This window comes from Manis javanica, chromosome 4 (assembly GCF_040802235.1).
Source record: "Manis javanica isolate MJ-LG chromosome 4, MJ_LKY, whole genome shotgun sequence".
NCBI lineage: Eukaryota > Metazoa > Chordata > Mammalia > Pholidota > Manidae > Manis > Manis javanica.
Genome location: NC_133159.1, coordinates 169,960,237 through 169,985,581, shown reverse-complemented (window position 1 = coordinate 169,985,581; position 25,345 = coordinate 169,960,237). Strand labels below are relative to the sequence as shown.

The 25,345-nt window shown below is 37.2% G+C and overlaps 1 protein-coding gene across 16 annotated transcripts in view; it reads left to right on the top strand.

Moving 5' to 3' along the window:
* BPTF (bromodomain PHD finger transcription factor) overlaps positions 1-25,345 on the top strand; it is a 156,360-nt gene that overhangs the window by 122,868 nt on the left and 8,147 nt on the right. For 9 of the 16 annotated variants that reach the window (XM_036997506.2, XM_036997507.2, XM_036997514.2 and 6 more), the window contains 9 exons: positions 1,254-1,471; positions 4,283-4,505; positions 5,193-6,112; positions 7,676-7,758; positions 8,047-8,272; positions 17,782-18,119; positions 20,917-21,090; positions 21,828-22,020; positions 22,890-22,974. In XM_036997506.2, the coding sequence (XP_036853401.2) occupies positions 1,254-1,471; positions 4,283-4,505; positions 5,193-6,112; positions 7,676-7,758; positions 8,047-8,272; positions 17,782-18,119; positions 20,917-21,090; positions 21,828-22,020; positions 22,890-22,974 (2,460 nt within the window). The remainder of the gene's footprint in view (positions 1-1,253; positions 1,472-4,282; positions 4,506-5,192; positions 6,113-7,675; positions 7,759-8,046; positions 8,273-17,781; positions 18,120-20,916; positions 21,091-21,827; positions 22,021-22,889; positions 22,975-25,345) is intronic. The other 7 variants (XM_036997511.2, XM_036997521.2, XM_036997519.2 and 4 more) reach the window with 4 other exon arrangements.

Below are 25,345 nucleotides of genomic sequence, written 5' to 3'. Positions count from 1 at the left end.
AAATAGTCAATCCTCCCATGTTTTCTTCCATCTGCTACCTCTATAGCTTTTCTTCTTCCTTCCTAATTACAACCCTTAAATAGAATTCGTGCCTCATATTGAATTTACCGAGTATCATAACTCCTCCAAGTGGTAAAGATACCTCAAGACAAATGCTGGGCATAGAAGCCACAGGGCATAAATCTGCAAAGAAGTAAAAAGCTAACCTTTTCAAACAATATGGCTTCTCTCTCACTTACCAACTTTACATCTCCCTGTATGGCCCTGGAAGATGACTGGTTAGCCAGAGACGGGTAAGATTCCTCAAGGGAGGAACAACCTAAGACAGGCACAGTCGCAGGGGGGCCATCAGGTGAGAAATTGGGGATCAACAGTGGTGAGGCTTAGAACCTCACGCCCCCTGTTTTGAGAGAAATCTGCATCCGTGGATGTTTTAATGCCCTTGTCTAGCTTGGATTAACACATAGTCTACAGGCACACACCTGATCATCTACATTTGCTCTCTTACAACACTAAACTATGTTTTCTACCTTTATCTTGCATCTACTTACCACTTCAGCATTTTATTAAAAATAAAAATAATAATAATAATAAAGGGAGAAATGTGGGAACCACATATAAATCAAGTATAAAAATCAAACGAATATTCATATTCGACCTGATTGTTTATAGTTCATAATGCGTGATCAAAACCGAAAGTTTCTGTGATGAATGCCCTTGTACTGTTCACCATGTAAGAATTTATTCACTGTGTAAGAATTTGTTCACCATGTAAGAACTTGTTCGTTATGCTTCAGAAGATTGGAGACTGACGAGAATTAGGCTTGGGGTGGATTAATGATTGTGCATTGACCATTGACTCCCCTATACAGAATTTTATTGTTGTTAACAACCATTTGATCAATAAATATGAGAGATGCCCTCTCAAAAAAAAAAAATGGCATGTTTTACATACTCTCTCTTGTCTTTTGTGCTGCCATTTGGCTTTTGACCTGGGAAGCATACTAATTAAATTTTTTTCACTCTACCACGATAGCAGGACCTGGAGAATGGTTGTCATTGAGCTGAGTGAAACCAGGCTCACTGACAGCTAGGTGGGTCCCTTGAGTGTGAGCCTATGCATCCTTGGGCTATCACATGCCATGTCTTCCTGAAAATTGAAAAGAACACATTCACCTGGAGCGTTGAACAGTATTTCAGCTAAGAATACCACTAAGGGCATGTAAGCATGCATAATGTTCCCTGTTGCATAGGTACTCCTCAGCAAGTGGTGACTCAGTTCATCAGGGGGCAGCCTGTTTCCACTGCACTCTCTACCCCTACTGCAGTTTCCTCAACACCTGGGCAGAAAGGATTGACTCCAGGAACTTCCACTGCAAATTTACCATCTTCAACCTCACAATCCCCTCGCCCACAACAAGGACAGGTGAAGCTTACCATGGCTCAACTCACTCAGTTAACGCAGGGTCATGTAAGTAATGTGACTTAATTTTAACTTACTTATTTTTGGTGTAGGTTTAAAAACATGTATTTTCAGAAGTTTAAAGTATACTTACACTAAGAAATGGCTGTTTCCTAGAGTCAAACAAAAAGACTTATTAAAGGAAAGATATAAACCTCAGTCATCTAGAGTCCTTTGACCAGGAGTTGTAACAGTGAGATGGATATCCCTTTTAACCAAAATTTTATAGTTGTCCAATTTCCATTGGAAAAAAAAATTTTTAATACATTAAGCTGCTTCCTTGCAATACTCAATGTTGTCATCAGTTCTTCCAGTAGTAATCAATAGACTGAATGCAGTTTGTCAGAATCCTGAGAGAGATTTTTGTGGAATGTAACAAGCTGATTTTTAAAATTTATATGGCAGTGCAAAGGATCAAGAATAGCTAAAAGACTTCTGAAGAACAGGAGGATTTTACACTTTGTGATAACCTGATACCAAAGCTTAATTCTATAATGCTTCACTAATTAATACAGTAAGCTACTGACACAAGGATAGGCCAGCAGAACAATAGAAAATGCAGAAAGTAACCCCTGCATGTGTGACTATTTGTTTATATGATAGAGATGGCATTGCAGGTCACTGAGGAAAAAACAGAGTTTTTGGTAAATGGTGCTGGGATGATTGAGTGTCTATGGGAAACCATGAAATTGGACCACTACCTCACTTATAACTTCAGTTCCAGGAGGATAAAAGGGTTAACTGAATGGTAAAGCTGCAATACTTCCAGAAGCTAAGATAGAAGAAAATTCTTATAACCTTAGGATAGGAAAGAAAGGCTTTCTTAAACACACAAAAAACACCATAAGGGGAGAGATTTATAAATTCAGCCTGCATTAAAAACAAGAACTTAAGATCATCAGACCTTATAAAAGAAGGTGAAAAGAAAGAGAGAAGGTATAAATACAACTAAGGACTATTCAGAACACATGAAGAACTACTACAAATCAAGAAGGAAAACCCAATAGCTCAGTGGGAAAAAGCAAACTTAATGAGGAAAGAGGAAATCTAAATATTTTTTTTAAACCTGCTTAACTTTTATTAGTAATGAGGAAAATATATTAAAACCATATACCTAGGAGATTGGCATAAGTTAAAATGTTGGACAAGTCAAGTTAGCTAAGACATGAGGCAGAATGAACTCTCTTGTACAACTGGTAGTAGTTTAAATTAATTGAGCCATTTTGGAAAACTCCTAGACATTATCTAGCAAAGTTGAGGCAGGCATGCCCCAGGCCCTACTGGCTTTCATTTTAGGTATATTTGCTAGAGAAATTCTTGTCACGGTGAGCACAGGATAATGGGCATGAATATTCATAACAGCTTTGCTCATAAGAGTCAAAAACTGAGAACAACCCTAATGTCTTTCTATAATCAATTTGATGAATTGTGGTACATTGCTATAGCAATGAGAAAAAAAAACCACAGCCACACAGAACTGCATTTTTGAGCTAAAGAAGCAAGTGACAAGCATACGCTGTGATTTCATTTGCATAAAGCTCAGAGACAGGTAACACTAGCTATATTGTGTTAGAGATCCAGGGTTACTGCATTGCCTACCTGGACGGGGCACCATTCCCATGATACTCCTCTTGGATTGTGCTCCTAAAGCTGTGAACCTGTGGCCCTATGAAAATCTACAACTAAGAAACAGCCCTATGAAGTAATGCAGTGTTAATCATAGTAGTTATCAAAACAGTGAGAGAAGTGATTGCCTCTAGAGGAGAAGAAGAAAGGGATTTAAGATCAGAGCAAATCACATGGGGGCCTCTTGGACTCTGGCAATGATGATCTGAGTGCTGATTTTATAGATGTTCACTTTATAATTATTCCTTAAGCTGGTGTTTTATGTATTTGTTAATGTGCACAAAAGTATGTTTTAGAAAAGCGTAAGGGGTTCATGAGTAAAGTAAATGGAGCTTAGTATTAATACATGGAACTTTGTGGCATCAGTTTTAGCTGCTGGGATTTTGGCGTGGGTTGCATTTAGTTTTGCTTTCTAACTCTCTGCCTTGTTCCTGGTAGTTAAGGTTGTTGCATTAGTAAGTCCTGGACGGAAGAGGCAGTACACAAGGAATTATTAGTTCCTAGTTCCCATTTTGATAACTACTCAAACATTAGAGACTCTCCCAACTTGGTATTTGCATTCCATGTCTAACCCTAAGCTTTTTATATTTTAGTACACATAAATATACACTATAGGTAATTTGGTACATAATTGAAAAAACTGAACCTAGGAGACCCAGGTTCCACATTTTATCTCACCTGTAACTTAGTCTCTAAATTCAGGCAAGGGACTTGAACTTTCTAACCTAAATTTTTAACTGGTAATAAGATCATAGTAGTATTTTTCTCTCCCTACTCCACAAAGTCAGAAGTCCATTGTGAGAATCAAGTGAGGCAGTATGTATAAAGATGCTTTGAAAATTGTAAAATAATATGAACATAAGATGGTTTAAATCAGAATTTTGTGGAGACATGGTCATTTAGTTCAATGCCCTTCTTTTGTGGTCTAGGAGGTTTGGACATGAAGAGGTAATGCTGCTTGTAGATAGACATCTCATGGGGCTGGAGCTCTGGTAGTTAGTTCATAGGTTTTTTTCCAGTAAACATCATTGTTCTTAAATATTCTTATTTTAGCTTATCTAAATTCCTCCTGGTGCTGTTCTTTAGACATTCAAATATATATTTTCATTATATTAAAGGATCTTTTCACCATAAATTAGTATACTTAGGTTGATGCTTTGAATACTGTTTACATGTTATGTGTTTTATCCATAGGGTGGCAACCAAGGTTTGACAGTAGTAATTCAAGGACAAGGTCAAACTACTGGACAACTGCAGTTGATACCTCAAGGGGTGACTATACTTCCAGGTCCAGGACAGCAGCTAATGCAAGCTGCGATGCCAAATGGTACTGTTCAGCGATTCCTCTTCACCCCATTGGCCACGACAGCCTCATCAGCCAGCACCAGCACCACCGCAGTTTCCACTACAGCAGCAGGTAGGATGCTGTGATCACATGCTGCGTGTTACTACCACCTGTAGGTGGGCTAGCTGAGGGGTCAGGAGGACCAGTGCTTACTTTTGGGAGGATGTACCTTAAGCCAATGGGATTAACAACTGACTGGTCAACCTCACAAGAGCTTGATAAGATCTCATTCTTACAGGCTCCTTAGCACCCCATCTCCCCAGGAAAAAATATAGAGAGGTGAGGGTATCATGATGATATGCCACACTTACTCCTTGCTGTGCCTTATAGGCACTGACTAAGTCAGTGAGGGTGGATATATCCAGCTCATAGCCTACACTTGAGAGAGCTACAGGTCCAGATCCACTTTGTTAGCCTCCTGCTGCAAGCTGCTCTCATTGTACCATTGGAGAAATGAGGGTTTAGCGTTAGCCGACACCAGAAGATCTGGCAGATTGCCCGAGACCGTGCCTTGCTTTAGAAACTGGCGCTCTGCAGAGTTAGCAAAATATGTAGAGGGTGGTCAGGAAACAAGTCCCATACTTGGGGGGACTTGTTAGCAGATTCCTTATCCAAGTGTGTCTAAATGGAGTGTTTAGAAGATATCAGTCTTCTGTATAGAAATGCAACGTTCTCAGCTTTAGAAAATTCCATTCAAATTCTTTAACCATGGTCTTACATTCTAGAGTAAAAGAAATAATTGTTCTTTCCTTTTCACAGGTACAAGTGAACAAAGACAGAGTAAATCATCCCCCCCAACACAGACACAGGTGCAACAAGACAGAAACCTGTCACCAGCTCAGTCATCGAGTGTGAGTCCTCCAGAAACCCAGCCACAGACTGCTCAGCCTTCCGCTCAGCCACAGCCCCAAACTCAGCCCCAGTCCCCGGCTCAGCCTGAAGTTCAGACTCAGCCTGAAGTTCAGACCCCAACAACTGTGGCATCCCATGTCCCTCCTGAAGCACAGGCCACCCAGACACAGTCATCCAGACCCCAAGGTGCAGTACAGAGTCAGCCTCAAAGTAATGTCCAAGGACAGTCGCCTGCTCGCGTCCAGAGTCCACCACAGTCCCGAATACGTCCATCAACTCCATCCCAAGTGTCTCCTGGACAGCAATCCCAGGTTCAGACTACAGCCTCACAACCGATTCCAATTCAGCCACATACATCTCTTCAGATACCTCCCCAGGGCCAGCCACAGTCACAACCCCAGGTACAGTCTTCAACTCAAACTCTTTCATCAGGACAAACGTTAAGTCAAGTTACTGTTACACCCCCATCCCGTCCTCAGCTCCAAACACAGCAGCCACATCCCCAAGTCATTGCTGTGCCTCAGCTGCAACAAGTCCAGGTGCTCTCTCAGATCCAATCGCAGGTTGTGGCTCAGATACAGGCTCAGCAAGGTGGTGTGCCCCAGCAAATCAAACTCCAGTTACCTATTCAAATTCAGCAAAGCAGTCCTGTGCAGACTCACCAGATTCAGAATGTGGTTACAGTGCAGGCAGCCAGTGTGCAAGAGCAGTTGCAAAGGGTTCAGCAACTCAGGGATCAGCAGCAAAAGAAGAAACAGCAACAGATAGAAATTAAGCGGGAACACACTCTCCAAGCTTCTAATCAAAGTGAAATCATTCAGAAACAGGTAAAGTTACTAAGTAAAAGCAGCATGTTCAGTAGCTTAAATTATTGTGCTGTGCAGTAGACTTAGTGTTGGTTGTGTTAGGTTTCCTAAATGAGACAGAATCATTGATGTTTTGATTTAGAAGCAGCACTGGATTGAGCAAAAAATACTGAATGACTACTGTGGTTTGAACTGTTGGTTGTATATAAACAATCAGTGCTTATTAGAAAAACTACCTGTATTTTGGAAGAACTGAGATGGGAAGAATGGTGTTAGGAGTTTAAGTATCATTAAGACAAAACTTAAAGGTGTACATTTTAAAGCCACTTCAGGCATCATAGCACTTTGTTTGAAGTTATCTACAGTTATCAGTCCCTAGTTTGCATGTAGACTAAGCAAACTATAGATAAACTATAAACTTGTTTGCCTTTCTAGCCACACTTTCATAAGAAAGTTTTAGATACTGTTACTCCATAGCTGGAATTAAAAGTGGCACTAGATAGCATTTTAGCAAAGTGAGGTAATTCAGGTACCTAAAATTAGGCTACTTCAATGAAGTCACGTGTGTGACATCCTGTAGCATCACTGGAGGAAACTGTGTCCACAGCATCCTCACGCATCAGGAGTTTGAGTGTGGATTTCAGGTGTCCAAGTCGTGAGACCTCATTCAGGTCCCCGGCCTCCCATTCACTCCATTGCACTCACTCAATCTCGCCTGAACTATATCTTCATTAAAACTCCCTCCCTTTCCAGCCACACAAGTTTATTGTAATGATAAATGAGGTCATCTATGTAGAAGCACTTATTTTATTTTTTATTGAAATACGTTTGGCATAAAACATTGTGGAAATTCCTGGTACAACATGTTGGTTTGATACATTTATATTATTGCCATTGTAGTGGTAATTAGCACCTCTGTCATGTCACATCAGTATCATTTCTTTTCAGTGGTTGGAATAATTAAGACCTAGTCTCTCAGCAAAGTGAATGATTATAATACAACTCTGTTGTTAGAAGGGATTTTAAAGATGTATGGTTCTTACAGATGTAAATATTATAAAATTATTGTCAAAATATAGTTGTTCAAGTGCATTATTGCCCAGATTTTAGTGCCGTATAGTCTATAAATTGAGAATTATTTCATTATCTGTCTTTAATCTCTGTACAGTGTGGTACGGAGAGGGGTGGTATCTTTGAAGTTAATGCTTGACAAGACAGCGTAATTTTAAGAAACATGACCTTTGGAGAATGATAACCAGGTTACAGTCTCAACTTTTCTACTTACTTAATCTCAAACAATTTAATTTCTTTATGTCTCAGTATCTTATTTGTAAAATTATCCCTACCTTTCTCAGTGTCATAAGGAACAAATAAGGTAATACCAAATAATTACCTAGCACAGTGTCCAGTACATGGTAAGCACACAGGCCATATAATAGCTCTAATTTTATTTATATTATGATATAAAATTCTTACAATTTATTTGGGAAACATACATGTACTCAGATTTCTTCTATTGTTATCTGTGTACCAATTTGTGGTCATTATAAAATGCACTCTTTTGGATTTTGTTCTGTCCTGAAGGTGGTGATGAAGCATAATGCTGTAATAGAACATTTAAAGCAGAAAAAGACCATGACTCCAGCTGAAAGAGAAGAGAATCAAAGGTAGGGAGACATGTTTACAACCCAGTAACACATGGTCTCATTGTAGATCAGTCTGTCCTCTTTAGCATGTTCATGCACGGGAGTTCTGAGTTTATATTTTATTTTGATTAAAGTTCATTAGATGAGAACACTTGGCACTACTAGGTGCCCATACTAGTTTGAATCACTCTTTGAGGCTTTCCAATCACAGAAAGTTTATTTATTAATTGTAGAGCCATAGAAAAATCCTGTCTTAAGCCTCTCAGAATGAAATGCCCAACATTACATAGGCTGTGTATTTCTCTCTAGAATGATTGTCTGTAACCAGGTGATGAAGTATATTTTGGATAAGATAGATAAAGAAGAAAAGCAGGCAGCAAAGAAACGGAAGCGTGAAGAGAGTGTGGAACAGAAACGTAGCAAGCAGAATGCTACCAAGCTCTCTGCACTGCTCTTCAAACACAAAGAGCAGCTCAAAGCCGAAATACTGAAAAAGAGAGCACTCCTGGACAAAGATCTACAAATTGAAGTGCAGGTAAGGAGGTGCTTCGTTTCCTTCTGTGTCTAGTGGTTAGCATCTAATTTTAATCTTTTTTCCCTTGAAATTTTGGTTAAGCTTAAAATTTCAACTTATTTTCTAAACTCACATTTACATACATGGTGTAAAAAAGCAGTGAGGCACATGTCTTTTGAAGCAAGAGAGATTTTATATCTAAATTTATATTGCAATCTCTAAACTTAGTCACTCTAAGAGGTTAGTCTATTGATTCAAAATTTTGAGAACTCTCTTGGGAGTAAGACTCAAGAATTACTGCCTGTAACATAGTCTCTCCAAAAAGCCATATGGAGCCAAGTTTCATGAGACACATAGACAGAGAAACTGCAAAATTATACTGAAAGAATGAAAAATAAAATGTGCTCAATTAAGTAGCACTATGTGTCTTCCTTGACTTGTAACTGAACCTATAGGCATTGCTAATCCTCTGCTTGCCTTGGGGAATTTATTGAAAAATGAAAGAAAGTATCTATTTATACTTACTTAAGCAGCTTTTTAAAAGAGAACTAGGCTATCGGAAGCATCCCTAAAAGTGCCTTTATATTCTTAAGAAGGTGAGAAATACTAAGAAATATTGGTCAACCCATCAACTAACATTGCACGTAACTCTGAGACATTAGAGGTCTTCCCACTAAAGAAACCAGATGCCAAAAATCAACATTATTATGTAACATCTCTGGCAATTCAATTTAATGTGTTAAGCAAAAAAAGAATAAATAGTTATTGTGCATGATGTGATTATTGTATCAAAAACCCCAAAAGAGAAATTATTAATAGTTATAAGAGAAGTCAGGTATTTACTTACTAGAAAAAAGACTGCAGTCATTATCAAAGTGTGATTAAAGAGCCAATTCATAGTAGTAACAGAATATGTAAAATACTACCTTCCACCTTGAATTAAGATACAATTCAGATTTAAAAATTTAATGTAAAAAAAGAAAACCACAGAAATGATAGAAAAAAACATGATTGTCATTTTGGTAGTCTTGGATTGGGGAAAACCACTCCTAAGTATTAAAATTCCAAATGCCACAAAGGAAAAAGATTTGATGACATGAGAAGAAAACATTAGGAAAATTAATACCATAAAGACTCTGAAAACCAATAATAAACACAAAAAGAAAATTTCTAACATTTATGGCAGAGTTAGTATTCCTACAATTCAAAGACCTCTTAAGTCAATAAGGAAGAGATAAACATTTAACTAGATGAGGGGAAACCTTTCACAACTTTCGTGTATATCAAATCACTACAGTGTACACTTTAAATATCTTACAGTTTTGTCAATTATACCTCAAAGCTGAAGTAAAGAGAAAAAGTAAAAAAGAATACCCTAGTAGAAAATGTGTAAGACACATAAGCAATTTTCAAGCTAACTACTAATGCAAGAAATGAAGGTACTGTTTTTCTAGAGAAAGTATCATGGCATGTATCAAAGGACTCTAAAATGTGGATACTCTTTGATCTGTTTCACTTCTAGAATTCATCTGCAGAAGAATGAGGCAAGATAACACTAGCAAGGATATAATGAATGTTAATAATAACAAAAATTTAGAGTCAGCTTAAAGTCCACTAAGATTGATAATCAGTGTTTCTCAACAGGAGCATTTGAGGTCCTTTCAACAGGTCAGCTTTTTACACCCTGCAGGAAATTTATCACCGTACTGAATGCTGGTAACACCTCTTTCATTGGAGCAATCCAAAAAGAATGACCTTGTCACCTCCACATACATTCTCACTCTCTAGAAGTACCTGTATCACACTCAGCTGAGAACCACTGGATTAAATACATTTTGGACTATCCACCCAATGGGTGGCCATTTAACAAAATGGTGATTGTAGGATTGTGCTTTTTTGTTTTTAATTCTTTGAGGGAATTCTCAGTGATAAATGCTTGAGTGAAAAATGCAAGTTGCAGAATAGTATATACATATATATATTATGTGATATATCTGTTCACTTCACTCAACAGATTTTTTTTTTAACATGTTGTGTCACTGTTTCTATTCCCTGTTATGTACTAGTCAGGAAATATTTATAGTCTGTATCCATCATAGATAAATAAATTGGACTTGTACTTTCAGATGTCTTTCAGAACAGTTACCTTGGTCAACAAATAATAATAATCTGTAAGTCCACCCCCTTCAAAGATAAACATTTCAGATAATTTTAGAATGTATCTTATATATTATTTTTAATATATGCATTCATATATAAACACATTTTATACAAAGCAGAATCACACTGGAGGCAACATATACTGAACATTTTTCTGCATTCAGTATACCTTGTCACCATTTTTAAAATGTTATTACTGCAGCAAATACTATATTATACAGTGAGTGGTACTCTTTTTGACAGTATATTACTTAACCTAATGAAGAAGAAAAATTATACTTAAGGAAAATACTCAGCATTGTTTTAACTAGTAGATTATTGCTAAGATAATTTGCTTTGAAGGTCAACATTCAAATGTATGAGTACTAGCATAGTCTTAAAATTTTTAATTTCATTTTTTATTTTCAAGGTATGTGATTGGTCCTTTATTACATATATATTGGTCCTTGTCTTTTTTTGAAATAGCCTTTATTTTTTTAGAGCAGTTTTAAGTTCATAGGAAAACTATGCCAAAAGTAGAGAGGTCTCCTATACTTCCCCAAACTCCCAGTTTTCCCCTATTAACATGTTGCATTAGTGTAGCACATCTGTTACAGTTGATGAGACAATATTGATTGACACATTATTACTAACTGAAGTCCATAATTTACATTGTTTCACTCCTTGTGCAGTGCTGTTTGTCATGAATCCATGTTATATACAGAATAAAGAATCATATCATTAAAATATAATACAGAGTAGTTTTCACTGCCCTAAAAATGTTCTAAGTTCCATCTTTACAGTACATCCCATCCCTCTCTGCTTGTCTTTTTGATAAAATAATTTCTCTCATTTTTTAAGTAGAACATACACATTCCGACTATCTCAAATAGATGTGTTACAAAGTGTTCATCAAATTGTTCTATAAAATTTCTCTTGGAGTGACTTCAGATTCCATTATTGATCTTGTTAGTTGTCTCTTTTCACATTACGTGTTTTCATTTGGTTTTGATTTTGGTATTTTAAATGAGAGGGTTATGTTTTTGTTCCCTCTCTTGAAGCTCAGTGTAGACCAGCCAACCCTTAGCATCAAGCAGGGAGCCTGCTTTTGCTACCCCCCTCACATGAAGCATGCTGATCCCCTTCGCCCTGCAGAAATAGTAATGTTGTTGGACTGCCATGTCCTGATTCTGAATCTATTGCCCAGCAGGCCTGCAGTGTTACCCCTGTTCGTGGTTTTGTGCTTCCATTCCAGACACATACATATATCTTATTCAGGCATGGCTATGTCCTTTCAATTTCTGCTTTTTTTTTTGTTATCATTAATCTACAATTACATGAAGAACATTATGTTTACTAAGCTCTCCCCTACACCAAGTACCCCCAAAAACCCCATTACAGTAACTGTCCATCAGCGTAGTAAGATGTTGTAGAATCACTACTTGTCTTCTCTCTATTGCATAGCCTGCCCCTTCCCCCCACCCCCACATTATACATGATAATCATAATATCCCCTTTCTTCTTCCCCGCCCTTATCCCTTCCTACCCTTCCATTCTCCCCAGTCCCTTTCCCTTTGGTAACTGTTAGTCCCTTGTTGGGTTCTGTGATTCTGCTGCTGTTTTGTTCCTTCAGTTTTTCCTTTGTTCTTATACTCCACATATGAGTGAAATCATTTGGTATTTGTCTTTCTCCACTTGGCTTATTTCACTGAGCATAATACCCTCTAGCTCCATCCGTGTTGTTGCAAATTGTAGAATTTGTTTTCTTATGGCTGAATAATATTCCATTGTGTGTATGTACCACATCTTTATTCATTCATCTACTGATGGACACTTAGGTTGCTTCCATTTCTTGGCTATTGTAAATAGTGCTGCAATAAACATAGGGGTGCATCTGTCTTTTTAAAACTGGAGTGCTGCATTCTTAGGGTAAATGCCTAGAAGTGGAATTCTTGGGTCAAATGGTAAGTCTATTTTGAGCATTTTGAGGAACCTCCATACTGCTTTCCACAATGGTTGAACTAATTTACATTCCCACCAGCAGTGTAGGAGGGTTCCCCTTTCTCCACAACCTGCCAACATTTGTTGTTGTTTGTCTTTTGGATGGTAGCCATCCTTACTGGTGTGAGGTGATATCTCATTGTAGTTTTAATTTGCATTTCTCTGATAACTAGCCATGTGGAACATCTTTTCATGTGTCTGGTCATCTGAATTTCTTCTTTAGAGAACTGTCTGTTCAGCTCCTCTGCCCATTTTTTAATTGGATTATTTGCTCTTTGTTTGTTGAGGTGCATGAGCTCTTTATGTATTTTGGATGTCAAGCCTTTATCGGATCTGTCATTTATTAATATATTCTCCCATACCGTAGGGTACCTTTTTGTTCTATTGATGGTGTCCTTTGCTGTACAGAAGCTTTTCAGCTTAATATAGTCCCACTTGTTCATTTTTGCTTTTGTTTTCCTTGCCTGAGGAGGTATGTTCGTGAAGAAGTCACTAATACTTATGTCCAAGAGATTTTTGCCTATGTTTTTTTCTAATAGTTTTATGGTTTCATGACTTACATTCAGGTATTTGATCCATTTTGAATTTACTTTTGTATATGGGGTTAGACAGTGATCCAGTTTCATTGTCTTACATGTAGCTGTCCAGTTTTGCCAGCACCATCTGTTGAAGAGACTGTCATTTCCCCATTGTATGTCCATGGCTCCTTTATCGAATATTAATTGACCATATATATTTGGGTTAATGTCTGGAGTCTCTAATATGTTCCACTGGTCTGTGGCTGTTCTTGTGCCACTACCAAATTTTCTTGATTACTGTGGCTTTGTAGTAGAGCTTGAAGTTGGGGAGTGAGATACCCCCCCCCCCACTTTATTCTTCTTTCTCATGATTGCTTTGGCTATTCGGGGTCTTTGGTGTTTCCATATGAATTTCTGAACTATTTGTTCCAGTTCATTGAAGAATGTTGTTGGTAATTTGATAGGGATTGCATCAAATCTGTATATTGCTTTGGGTGGGATGGCCATTTTGACAATATTAATTCTTCCTCGCCGAGAGCATGAGATGAGTTTCCATTTGTTAGTGTCCTCTTTAATTTCTCTTAAGAGTGTCTTATAGTTTTCAGCATATAGGTCTTTCACTTCTTTGGTTAGGTTTATTCCTAGGTATTTTATTCTTTTTGATGCAATTGTGAATGAAATTGTTTTCCTGATTTCTCTTTCTATTGGCTCATTGTTAGTGTATAGGAAAGCCACAGATTTCTGTGTGTTAATTTTGTATCCGGCAACTTTGCTGTATTCTGATATCAGTTCTAGTAGTTTTGGAGTGGAGTCTTTAGGGTTTTTCATGTACAGTATCATGTCATCTGCAAATAGTGACAGCTTATGTTCTTCTTTACCAATTTGGATTGGTTGTATTTCATTGTTTTTTCTAATTGCCATGGCTAGGACCTCCAGTACTATGTTGAATAACAGTGGGGAGAGTGGGCATCCCTGTCTTGTCCCTCATCTCAGAGGAAAAGCTTTCAGCTTCTCGCTGTTCAGTATGATGTTGGCTGTGGGCTTATCATATATGGCCTTTATTATGTTGAGGTACTTGCCCTCTATACCCATTTTGCTGAGAGTTTTTATCATGAATGGATGTTGAATTTTGTCGAATGCTTTTTCAGCATCTATGGAGATGATCATGTGGTTTTTGTCCTTTTTGTTGATGTGGTGGATGATGTTGATGGATTTTCAAATATTGTACCATCCTTGCATCCCTGGGATGAATCCCACTTGGTCATGGTGTATGATCCTTTTGATATATTTTTGAATTCGGTTTGCTAATATTTTATTGAGTATATTTGCATCTATGTTCATCAGGAAGGGGTATTGGTCTGTAGTTTTCTTTTTTGTTGGGGTCTTTGCCTGGTTTTGGTATTACGGTGATGTTGGCTTCATAGAATGAGTTTGGGAGTATTCCCTCCTCTTCTATTTTTTGGAAAACTTTAAGGAGAATGGGTATTACATCTTCTCTGTATGTCTGATAAAATTCCGAGGTAAATCCATCTAGCCCGGGGGTTTTGTTCTTGGGTAGTTTTTTGATTACCGCTTCAATTTCTTTGCTCGTAATTGGTTTGTTTAGATTTTGTGTTTCTTCCTTGGTCAGTCTAGGAAGTTGTCCATTTCTTCTAGGTTTTTCCAGCTTGTTGGCATATAGGTTTTCATAGTAGTCTTTAATAATTCTTTGTATTTCTGTGGAGTCTGTCGTGATTTTTCCTTTCTCGTTTCTTATTCTGTTGATGTGTGTTGATTCTTTTTTTCTCTTAATAAGTTTGGCTAGAGGCTTACCTATTTTGTTTATTTTCTCAAAGAACCAGCTCTTGGTTTCATTGATTTTTTCTTTTGTTTTATTCTTCTCAATTTTGTTTATTTCTTCTCTGATCTTTATTATGTCCCTCCTTCTGCTGACTTTAGGCCTCATTTTTTCTTCTTTTTCCAGTTTCGATAATTGTGATGTTAGACTATTCATTTGGGATTGTTCTTCCTTCTTTAAGTATGCCTAGATTGCTATATACTTTCCTCTTAAGACTGCTTTTGCTGCGTCCCACAGAAGTTGGGGCTTTGTGTTGTTGTTGTCATTTGTTTCCATATATTCCTTGATCTCTATTTTAATTTTTTCGTTGATCCATTGATTATTTAGGAGCATGTTGTTAAGCCTCCATGTGTTTGTGAGCCTTTTTGTTTTCTTTGTACAATTTATTTCTAGTTTTATACCTTTGTGGTCTGAAAAATTGGTTGGTAGAATTTCAATCTTTTGGAATTTACTGAGGCTCTTTTTGCGACCTAGTATGTGGTCTATTCTGGAGAATGTTCCCTGTGTACTTGAGAAAAATGTGTATCCTGTTGCTTTTGGATGTAGAGTTCTATAGATGTCTATTAGGTCCATCTGTTCTAGTGTGTTGTTCAGTGCCTCCGTGTCCTTACTTATTTTCTGTCTGGTGGATCTATCCTTTGGGGTGAGTGGCATGTTGAAGTCTCCTAAAATGAATGCATTGCATTCTATTTCCTCCTTTAGTTCTGTTAGTGTTTGTTTCACATATGCTGGTGCTCCTGTGTTGGGTGCATATGTATTTATAATGGTTATATCCTCTTGTTGGACTGAGCCCTTTATCATTATGTAATGTCCTTCTTTATCTCTTGTTACTTTCTTTGTTTTGAAGTCTATTTTGTCTGATACTAGTACTGCAACCCCTGCTTTCTTCTCCCTGTTGTTTGCATGAAATATCTCTTTCCATCCCTTGACTTTTAGTCTGTGCATGTCTTTGGGTTTGAGGTGAGTTTCTTGTAAGCAGCATATAGATGGGTCTTGCTTTTTTATCCATTCTATTACTCTGTGTCTTTTGATTGGTGCATTCAGCCCTTTTACATTTAGGATGATTATTGAAAGATATGTACTTATTGCCATTGCAGGCTTTAGATTTCTGGTTACCAAAGGTTCAAGGTTAGCTTCTTTAGTATCTTACTGTCTAACTTAACAACTTGCTTATTGAGTTGTTATAAACACTGTCTGGTGATTCTTTATTTCTCTCCCTTCTTATTCCTCCTCCTCCATTCTTTATATATTGGTTGTTTTATTCTGTGCTCTTTTGTGTTTCCTTTAACTGCTTTTGTGGGTAGTTGATTTTATTTTTTGCCTTTAGTTAGTATTTCATTGGTCTGCTTTCTTTGCTGTGATTTTGTTTTCTCTGGTGACATCTGTTTAGTCTTAGGAGTGCTCCCGTCTAGAACAGTCCCTCTAAAATACCCTGTAGAGGTGGTTTGTGGGAAGCAAATTCCCTCAACTTTTGCTTTTCTGGGAATTGTTTAATCCCTCCTTCATATTTAAATGATAATCATGCTGGATACCGTATTCTTGGTTCAAGGTCCTTTTGTTTCATTGCATTAAATATATCATGCCATTCTATTCTGGCCTGTAAGGTTTCTTTTGAGAAGTCTGATGATAACCTGATGGGTTTTCCTTTGTAGGTGACCTTTTTCCTCTCTCTAGCTGCCTTTAAAACTCTGTCCTTGTCCTTGATCTTTGCCATTTTAATATTATGTGTCTTGGTGTCCCTTCTCCTTGGGTCCCTTCTGTTGGGAGTTCTGTTTACTTTCGTGGTCTGATCGATTATTTCTTCCCCCAGTTTGGGGAAGTTTTCAGCAATTATTTCTTCAAAGACACTTTCTATCCCTTTTTCTCTCTGTTCTTCTTCTGGTACCCCTATAATGCGGATATTGTTCTTTTGAATTGGTCACACAGTTCTCTTAATATTGTTTCATTCCTGGAGATCCTTTTATCTCTCTCTGCTTCGGCTTCTATGCGTTCCTGTTCTCAGGTTTCTAGTCTATCAAAGGCCTCTTGCATCTAATCCATTCTGCTTATAAATCCTTCCAGAGATTGTTTCATTTCTGTAATCTCCCTCCAGATGTCATCCCTTAGCTCTTGTATATTTCTCTGCAGCTCTGTCAGCATGGTTATGACCTTTATTTTGAATTCTTTTTCAGGAAGACTGGTTAGGTCTATCTCCTTCTCAGGGGTTGACTCTGTGATTTTGGTTTGTCTCAAATTCTGCCTTTTCATGGTGATAGAGATAGTTTGCGGAGCTGGTACGAGTGACGGCTGGAAGAACATCCCTTCTTGTTGGTTTGTGGCCTTCCTCTCTCCCTTTGCGAGGCGCTGGGTTCTCGCAGGTGTGGATGTAGTCTGGCTGTTGTCCTGTGTCTTCTGGTCTCTCTTTAAGGAAGAGTTATATTTGTTGTATTTTCAAAAATATATGTGGTTTTGGGAGGAGATTTCCGCTGCTCTACTCACGCCGCTATCTTGGCTACGCCTCCAATTTCTGCTTTTTTATATCATATTGGTATATTTTTGAAAGGGGGATCAAAGTGTGTTCTCACTGTCATATCATTATGTTATAAATATGTCATATTAGTTAGGGTGATGAAACTCAAGATTTACTTTCTCCCTGGGAAAAAGTTCAGACTTTATTTTTAAATAGAGAAGAGCTGTTCAGTAGTCAAACAGCTTCTCTCCTCATTTATAAGACTGTCTGTATTCCAGACAGAGAAAATAGATTCATTAAACCAGGACTATTTGGGTTTTTTTGTTAGAATTTTAGATACTTGCTCATCTTTCTGTCAGACCTCTTTGAAGATAACTAGCAGCTTTCTACTTGTTTGTAATCTTCATTTTCTATTTCTAGTTAATTTTAACTGGGTTTAAGGTATAGTGTACAACATCATTAAAACTCCCTCACAATAGACCGAACTGTGGAGCTACTTCAAGGGAGGTAAGGTAGCATCCTCTGGCCAGCTTGTGTGTTTACAGAAGTCGAATGATAGTCTTGTATTGTCTTTAACTGACAACAGGAGGAGCTCAAGAGAGACCTGAAAATTAAGAGAGAAAAAGAGGTGGTGCAGGCCACAGCAGTAGCTGTCAGCTCCCCCACACTGCCGCCTGTGCCTCCCATGCCTCCGGCCCCTCAGCCTTCGCCTCCGCCTCCACCTCCCCCGCAGCACCCCGGCCCCCTGCCCACAGCCACAGCCTTGGCCACGCTGCCTGCAGCTTCCCAGAAGAGGAAGCGGGAAGAGGAAAGAGACTCAAGCTCCAAGTCCAAGAAGAAGAAAATGATCTCTACTACCTCAAAGGAAACTAAGAAGGACACAAAGCTTTACTGTATCTGTAAAACGCCTTATGATGAATCTAAGTGAGTAGATCTTAATGAGCTCTAGTTTATTTTATTAAAAGCTTAGCTGTTACATTTCCCGTTTTGAAGAAAATAAGTATATTGGTAGCAGCATAAATGAAAATAGTTAAAAGTAAGGGTAATAATGTTTCAGCTGTGGTCTTGCATCTGATAGTAACCTTGACACTAGAAAATCAAAAATTTGTTATTTCACGTGTTCATGGTTAATGTTTGTCCTTCATCATATTCTTTTTCTGTCAAAAGCAAGCTTTCTGTTGCTCCTTTGCTTTTCCTCTTTTCCCTGGATTAACTCCAGATCACCCAGTAATGCTCTCTGGAGGAGGTATATTATTACTGCTGCCTAAAGTTGAGAGCGTCCTTTCTGCAATCCGTTCACAACCTTATTTTTACATCAAATCCTAGAGACTAACCCGGATATGAATGGTGGAAGAGGTTTCGAGTTTGAGTGGCTTGGTTTTTTATTGTTTAATTTTAAGCAGTTCTGTATTTTTTGTATTGCAATATTGTAACTTTATATTATTTTTTTCAACGTTCCCACTTTCTTATTGGGGACAAAAGTCAAAAAAATGCAAAATGTTCTTTTTACCCATTCCTCAAGTACGACACTCAAAAATTTGGTAAGCATGGTAGCTGGAAGCTGTTTTTGACTTTTGTGACTTGTATTTAGTGATAGATACAAGATTTTAGATATCCATAAATGTAGTTTCATTTTTAAATCATTATTATCATTCAAATAAGTATTTAGATTTCATTTTGGGCATTTAAACGTAGGTTAACTTTTTAAAGTCAAAATTAACCACACTACTTTTTACAGTACCAAAAAGTTTATTTCACAATGCTAAAAAATATGATCATTTAGTATTATGCCTAATGTGTACCTTAAGTGGATGCTTAACCCATCTATAAAATAAAATTGTGGCCTCTTTAGTGATGCTTAAGGTGCAACAGTGAAGCTGCTTTGGTGGTGCTATTCATATTATAACCTGTTTGCAAGTGCCAGATCAAAATTTTTTGTTGGTAGATTTAGCTTTATATTGAATTAAACACAGATCATTTTAGGCATCTTCCCTTTTAAGTTTCATACTTCATTGGAAATTATACATAATATAAAAAGCGGAACCTAATATTAACTGATTTTTCCTTTAGTCTAATACAAGTGTGCCTCCTTTTAAGCATAATATACTAAATGATTTATAGAACAAAACAGAACATGATTTAGTTGAATTACAAAAAGCTCTGTTTATGGAACTGCTTTAAATAGCAGGGTAGTGTTTGCCCTATTAAGATATTTAAATCACAGAAATTCACTTCACACAAAACTTTTTTGTAATACCTAACTCGCATAAAATGAGGCACACATGTACACATGCTTTTTCTCGTGAGATTGCCTTAGTATTTGTGGATATTTCATATTTTTCAGTTTGTCATTTATTAACATCTCAGTATACCAGGTTCATTCACTCCCTGTTCTAGTTGGGATGAGTTAGTGTTTTTTAAGGAGTATTTTGTAATCTCTTGTACCAAACTAGGCTGTTTGGGAATGTAGTGAGAGCAACTGAAACTTTAAATTCAAGTCGTGAGCTTACTCCAGAGCACACAGCCTACCATCTGGTGAAGGCCCCCACTGTGGCAGTGAAAATCATTCAGGAGTCATAATTCAAAAGAAAAGAGTCAGTAGTAATAGGATATACCACACAACTATGTATTATTATTCCTTTATATTTATCAAGCAGGTTAGTTTGAAGCGTGAGGACTAGGTGAATCTACCAAGAAACACCTTGGTAGAATCAGTGGTAGCAGCAAGGCCCCCGGTTCCCTGTGATGCACGCGAATTCGTGCTTTGGCATCATGTTCCTACCCAGCACCTGTCAGCACATGTAGATATGCTGTGTGTCTGTCATAGAAATACTTTTCATTCTGGGATCTAATTAAATAATTACAGAAGCCTTGAGGGTTAACTGAGTGAGGGTACCCACAGTTAAACACTCACATGGCCCCACCCTGCCAAGTACTGTAGAACCTCTTGCTGTTTTGCATAAATCCTTACATCACTCTCCACACCATGTATCCCTGAGTTGGAATTGAAGCAGTTCCTTACCGGTTAATTAACCTGGCCACTCTCTTCATTGTCACGCATATTAACTGAGAAACCGGCCCATCTCAAAATCTGTTAAAATTAGATTAAATTCCAATGTTCATTTAGAAAACTTAGTAGAAATAGAACTACTACATTACCTTCCTTAGTTTTCTTCTTCATATCATATTTTGACCATTTATCTTCTACACCTGGCTGACCTGCATGTTCCTTGTAGTGTAACTTCTACTTGGTGTTTGCGCTTTGCTTTGTTTTCAAATTTAAATTGAGATACATTTTCAAACCTATCTAAGAAATAGCCCTGATTTGAAATGGCTTCTGTGGCATAGGTTTGACAGATGTAAGTCTTTGATTCTTTGGCTTTGGTTTTTGTGCCTGTACAGTTTTGCACACATTCATTAAGAGGGAGACATTACCATCAGTGTGTTGTTTATTTTTTCAAATTCCAGTATGTTTTTAAAGACCCATATTTCACTAAACAGTGTATTTGTTGGAATTGATGTGAGTGACTTTATGTTTCCACACTTGATACAGCATCAGAAGCTGCAGGGTGACAGGTAGCATGGTTGTTTCAGGATGTTTAGCTGACTCACTGAAGAAAGTTACCTGTCAGAAAGTGAATCAGGACAGGAAAGACAGACTTAAGTACCATGCAGCTCAAAATGACAATTACATTGTCATTTTCATTGTGAATACTTTTAGGTTCTATATTGGCTGTGATCTTTGTACTAACTGGTATCATGGAGAATGTGTTGGCATCACAGAAAAGGAGGCTAAGAAAATGGATGTGTACATCTGTAATGATTGTAAACGGGCACAAGAGGGCAGCAGTGAGGAATTGTACTGTATCTGCAGAACACCTTATGATGAGTCACAGTGAGTTCTGATAAGAGCATCATATTTAATAATTTAGGAAGCCAAATTGCTCTGACTGGTTATTTATTTTAAAATAAAAAGAAAGATATTTTTCTGCATATATTATACACTTACATTACAAATTCCTTTCCAGTTTTTTTTCTCTTCTTCCCTCTTTACCTCCCCTTCAGAATTTATGTTGCTCCATAGCGAATGTTTGAGAAGCATTGGGAAAAATGTGGTTTAATGGTAGACTTGATTCTTTAATATGTAACAGAAATTAATGAGATTAAAACAGCGTGACTTGTTTGGACCTTATCAGTGTTTGAAATGGTGCTTTATTGGAGGTTAGATTAACACTAATTTGGGTACAAGCTCTGAGACTCTGTTACTAGTTCATAGGATTTTGAACTCCCAGTTGGGTGGCCAGTATCTGCTTCCCATTTGATATGGTATCGGTTGAAAGATTTTTGGCTTTATTTTGTTTTGAGCTTTAAAGTCAATTAAATGTTCTACATTCTTCTTTATATTGGGTCTCCAGTATTATACTGTGTTCTTAATAAATGTTTAATGCTTGTTCTTAACATCAGAAGTACTAAATTAACACATTGGAATGTCAATCTTCAAAAGTACTAAAACAGTTTAATGTCCCAGGGTTAGACTATTTTCAGATGCATGTTTTATTACTTTCTAAAGTAAGTTGTAACTAATGTGATCCCATCTGTTTTGAACTCACATTTCCATTTCGGATCTTCCAGATTTTATATCGGCTGTGATCGGTGTCAGAATTGGTACCATGGGCGCTGCGTTGGCATCTTGCAGAGTGAGGCAGAGCTCATTGATGAGTATGTCTGTCCACAGTGCCAGTCGACAGAGGATGCCATGACAGTGCTCACGCCGCTAACAGAGAAAGATTATGAGGGTTTGAAGAGAGTGCTGCGTTCTTTACAGGTGAGAAACCACTCTTGTGCAGCGTTTGAAGGAGAAATCAACCAGCATAGCTTTGGAAACACTCGAGGGTTTGCGCTTTGCAGTCTTAGAGTACGTGATCATTACTGACTCCCAGCCAGCCTGGAAGTGCTCCACAGACTGTGGTCCTTCACATGCCAGTGCCCTGGGGCTTGCCACACCCACACACTAGCTCAGCTGGTGTTTGTCTAAATAACTCACTTTTTTAACTTAAATTTTATTTTTAAAGGAAACTTTATCTCACCACCATAGATTGAAAAATAGTTTTATTAAATTCTAATGAGATACAAATGTTTAAAGCTGTGAGCCAAAGGCTTCCTTCCCTTATTAAAAATAAGACAAAAATGGGAATGGCTTATAAGATTAGCAAGTGTTAGAGATGTATTCAAGACACAGGAGTGCTAGGCTGACACTTTCTTCTGTTCTAATCATAATTACAAGAATCCAAAGAGCTGAAAGAGAACAGTGGTCTCAGTGTATGATTGAAGTTATTTAATATCACATCTCTGCCACCTCATTACCAGCAATGGTAACCATTCCACACTTTGAACCCTGTGCTCACACCCATTTCACTACATATGTGATTCTAATGCCAGCATCACTTAGTGCCCAGATTGTCACATGGGACCACAGCACAGATTTCTTGGCTCCTAAGCTAGAGCTCCCCCACACACACACCAGGGTCCTCAGACCATTCTTTGAGAACCTCTATTACAGAGTATACTTATCTGAGATAATTTGTGACTAGAGCAAAGCACATCTAAGTGTAAACAATTTTATCTATTAACTCAAATGGAAAACTTGAATTAGTTTTTCCACCTAAGACAGTGATACTTTTTTTTTCTCTGTAGGCCCATAAGATGGCCTGGCCTTTCCTTGAACCAGTGGATCCCAATGATGCACCAGATTATTACGGTGTTATTAAGGAACCTATGGGTAAGTGCTTGAGTTGATTCTCGAGTGTTTCAGAAGTCTCAGCAGATATTTCATTTATTGTCCATAAAATTGATGCATCATGAGGTTGGTGGGAGTATAAGTTGGTGTGATAACTTGTAGGACAAACTGGGAGTGTGCATTAGTTTGAATGTGCATACCGTTGGACCCAGCAATTTCGTTTCTTAGGATTTACATATGTACAAATATGTTGTTCATCAAAGCAGTGTTTATAATTGCAAAAAACTGGAAATGAAATAGCTATCGGTAGAGGAATAGCTAAATGAAATGATACATAAGCAGAGTTACATAAAAGAACAAATGGAGTCAGTGAGGCGGATCTGTCTGAGCCTCTCATCCCTCCCTATCACCTATTCATCTGTCCTGAAGGAGAGTTGAATTTGAATGCCCCACAGTAGAGATTCAAGAGAAGTCAGAAAAAAATGATGTTAACAGCTAAAAGTAATTGTATTAAGATGAACGACTTTGGGTGATTATATTAAAATAGTTTATCTGTGAAAGAAAGTAACAAAAATTAAAACAGATGAAAGCTTCCAAAACTTCTAAAAGATTAGCTTCAGCTGATTAAAGAACTATTCCACAAGCCATCTAAGCATTTTTTAAATGGGAGCGGTTTTAATATATTTGAAAATTGTTGAAAGAGTAGATCTTAAAAGTTCTCATCACAAGAAAAAACATTGTTTTACTTTGTTTGGTAATGGATGTTAACGAAACTTACTATGGCAACCATTTTGCAGTGTATACACATATCAAATCATTATGTTGTATACTTAGAACTAATACAATGTTATATATTAATTACATTTCGGTTTTAAAAATTAGGAGGCATTTGTGTTTAATGGCAACTTCAAAGAGAGGTAAACATGAAGAGGATATAAATGAGGCTTAGCTAAAACAATATTTGAAAAATAAATATAAATAAATAAGTAGTCATTACCTCTATTCTGATGTTGAAAATACAAAAAAGCTGATCCTTATACATATTTCAGATTTGTATCATCTCCTTTGAGAAAGTACCTGGAGGTGCTTCTGTAGGTAGGTAGGTAGGTAGATAATTCTACTTATAAAAATAACACAAATTAACTATAGAAAATTTAGGAAATAAGGAAAAGTTAAGATAAAACACACCTTTCATCTTTTCCTCACTGAACTCCATTACATTTTAGTGTGTTCATGCATTCATGTGTGTATCTTAAAATTAAGATCATGTAATCTGTTTGGCAAGCTTCTTCCTATGCTATTTATCTTCAATAACATGAAATCCTATAACTGAAAATACCTTATTTAATCAAGATTCTTTTCTCAAAGAGATAGATTGTTTTTTGGTTTTTTTTTCATTTTTTGATACCACCAAAGTAAACATCATCTTATGTAGGTAGAAATGTGCATAAAGATAATATAGATCTCCAAGACATATTTTTGAAAGAAAAATGAAAGTTAGAGAATAAAAACTAGGTTTTAAGCAGTAAACAATTACATATTTTCTAAGGGTACATAAATGTGTTTAGAAATGCATAAAAATTGTAAAGGTGGGACTAATTGAGAATACTTTCTTTTGGGGGTATGAGGGAACCAGTAAGATCAGCAGCCTTTATTTTCTTAAATAGAAATAGGACTAAAAGTGTTCTATAGCATGCTTTGTAAACTTGTCAGTACCTTCTTCACATAGCTGTGGTATAGATACATCATTTTTAATTGCATGAAGTTAAGATAATTTAGACACACACACACCCCCGTCCCCCATCTATTAATGAATTTTCAGTTGTGTGCGTTACTGCTACTATAAACAACACATGTGAACATCTTTATTCATGTGTCTGCCTGTGCCGATTTGTTTTCTTAGGGAAAATACTTAGAATTTCTGGGTCAGAGGTTATGTATACTTTTTAGGCTTTTGATAAATATTTTCAAATTGCACCAGCAAATTGAACCAGTTTCTTCTAACAGTGCATATCTGTATCCTTCTCTCCACACTCCTGAGAGCACTGATACTATTACTCTTTTGAGGAGACATTTTTTCTTTGAAAATATTTCCTTCAAAATACATCGGTGACGAATGCAGGTATTACTGCAGTGTAGAGAGTAAAATGTAAAGGTGACTACCACCCTCACACCCTCCTATGGCAGTAACCTCTGTTAATCAGCTGATGATGTAAAGTTTAATTTCTACAAATTCAGACAAAGAATGTGGCTCTCTGGCGTTGTTGTGTGACCTCATTGAACTAGTGATGTATTTACTGTTTGAGCTTTTTGTGTGTAAGTTTCCTGTTCATATATTTTGCCCACTTTTCTCCTGGGAATTCATACTATCAGTGTTTTTCAGGGCTGTTTATCTACTAAGGACATTTAAAAA